Raw genomic sequence first — 2,482 nt, forward strand, 5'->3', positions numbered from 1 at the left:
ATTTCAATAATCAGTAGACACTGAAGCTGCATTTATACAGATAAAGAAGATATTCATTAATATCTCTCTGCTAATAATATTTGATTCTGATCATGAGATAGTTATTGAAGCTGATTTCTCTGACTATATCATAGAAGAAGCTATATTGCAATATGATGATGAAGATGTCTTACAATCATATGTCTTTATATCTAAGAAACTGAGTCTCACTGAATGCAACTATGAGATCTATGATAAGAAACTTCTCATAATTATATACTGTCTAGAAGAATGAGACTCTGAACTCTGAAGTGTCTTCAAATTTGAGATAATCATAGATTATAAGAATCTTAAGCACTTTACAACTATCTGTAAACTCATCAAATAACAGATATGATAATCTGAGTTCTTAAGCTGCTTTCATTTTATAATATACTACTATTCTGACAGTCAGAACTTGATGATAGATACTCTCTCACAATGAGAGTAAGATATATTATCTAATGTAACAGATACTTATTAAATGAACTGAGAGTACCAGCTCTTGAATCTGAAGATATTAGTTAATCAAGATGAAACAGCTCATGACACTATATGTACTTCTTTAATTAGAACATTTCCTCTCTGAACTGTCACTGACACTGATACTGACACTGACACTGATATCTGAACTTCTCTCAAATCTATACTGAATAAATTATGACATGCAACAGCTTAAACTGATGAACTTCTTCAAGTACTCACTGAAGCAGTATATCAAGAAGCACTCTGATTCTCTCCAGAACTATGTATAAGAACTGACATCTCAGAATACTCAATTAATGATAATAACTGTAACATGGCGGAACCGAAGCGGTGGCTAGTTGGCGGCGTCACGTAGAGATAGTTGTTTGAAAAGCCATATAAGTGAGCTTGACTATCTTGCTTGAATAGTGAGCTCGTAGGCTACAGGGTTATTATGAGAATATCACAGATATGATACTTAGCATACTAAGAAGATTATATGAGACATGCAGTAACTCTTATATATATTTCAGTAGAAGAAAAAATGAATCACTGACTTCTTTTATAAGAAGCCAGTATCTAGCTATTCTATATAGATAATGAGTGAATACCCTCCTCTCATTTCATAAGCAAGAATAGTCAGAGTGATACCTCAGCAGCATCTTACTGTTAAGGAAAAGTAATCTGCTGATCTTGTATAGAAGCAGGATTCTTATATTCATTAATCAGATCTTTCTATGATATATCTGAATAATGTCATAGAGTGATTGAAAACTGGTTCAGATAGAATGAAATCATCTGTATGAAAGTAATAAGCTATGTGAAACTGTAATAAGGTCTTGATACAGTCAGAAGCATGACAGTACTCTCTTCTTTAAGAGTATAGTTTCTATGCTCTTAAGATTACTGAATTAGAAGTTATCTTTGTTATATAGCAATAGTTATCAACTGATTGACAGTGTATGTGCTATATATAATATAAAGAAATGAGTGAGTTTTTCTGCTGACTGTATAGGTCTTTCTTTTCTCATCTTTATTCAAATCAAATATATAGTAAGAGGGTTTCTTATATATTGATTTAAAATGTGAAAAATATAGTTAATAAGTGACTTACAGATCTCTCAATATATTCTGTTCTATATATGAAATTCTCTGCAAAAGTGATGTATTTTTAGAGATAAAGCTAACAGTAGTGACAGGATTTTTTAAAAAGATCTCTCTCTCTGTGAAATATTTTTCTTTTCTCTTTCTCAACTGTAACAGTGAGTGTATGAGAGTATCATTCTTAAAGGACAATAAGAGGCTTATTCTGATATTTTCTAGTGAATAATAAATGTCTTTGTGATGCAGTTGCGGCCTTCATAACCATTAAGAAAGCCAGGTTGAAGATGGAGATAACAGTGTCACTGAGCTGTGAAAGCACTACTTTCATTATTATATCTTCTTCTTCTTCTTCTCCTGCTTCTCTTGCAGCTGCAGCAGTAGTCATCATACTCCGTAGTAAAGTGTCATTTCTTCTGCTAATCAGTTCATCTGTGTTCAGTTCTTTCTCTGTCCTCTTCACTGCCATTGTGACGCCGCCCTCTCTCTCAGTCAACACAGTGATGTATGATCCCATGTGATCATTCAGAGAGGAACTCAGAGAGAGCTTGATTTCAGAGACAGTGACTCTGAGAAGCTTAATCTGTAGTTTCTCTCTTATAGCATATCTGAGCCCTGCTTGAAATACTGCTGAGTTGAGTCTGCAGAATTCTGTGATTTCTTTGTCTTCTCTCTGTGAGAAGGCTTCAGTATGACTTCTGATCAGCACTGCTACTTGTCTGCACTGCATCAAACAGCTGAAGAAGAAGAAGATTTTATATATTCACTTCTTCTTTTACTTCTGTTATTTCTGTTATATCTATAATAACAACTTCTGTCTCTCTGTAAGTATTATCTCACAGAAAGACATTATATCAGCTCTAACAAGAAGCCTAGATATCTAAGTAGTACAGAGTGA

The 2,482-nt window shown here is 33.5% G+C and overlaps 1 protein-coding gene across 1 annotated transcript; it reads right to left on the reverse strand.

Moving 5' to 3' along the window:
- Positions 1-1,768: 1,768 nt before the first annotated feature.
- Positions 1,769-2,053, reverse strand: BDBG_16569 (uncharacterized protein; the record flags this gene model as incomplete). Its single annotated transcript, XM_031724497.1, has 1 exon — positions 1,769-2,053. The coding sequence occupies one exon, from the start codon at positions 2,051-2,053 to the stop codon at positions 1,769-1,771; it is 285 nt and encodes a 94-aa protein (XP_031577080.1).
- Positions 2,054-2,482: the final 429 nt, after the last annotated feature.

The sequence above is a fragment of the Blastomyces gilchristii genome (assembly GCF_000003855.2).
Source record: "Blastomyces gilchristii SLH14081 genomic scaffold supercont1.3, whole genome shotgun sequence".
Taxonomy (NCBI): domain Eukaryota; kingdom Fungi; phylum Ascomycota; class Eurotiomycetes; order Onygenales; family Ajellomycetaceae; genus Blastomyces; species Blastomyces gilchristii.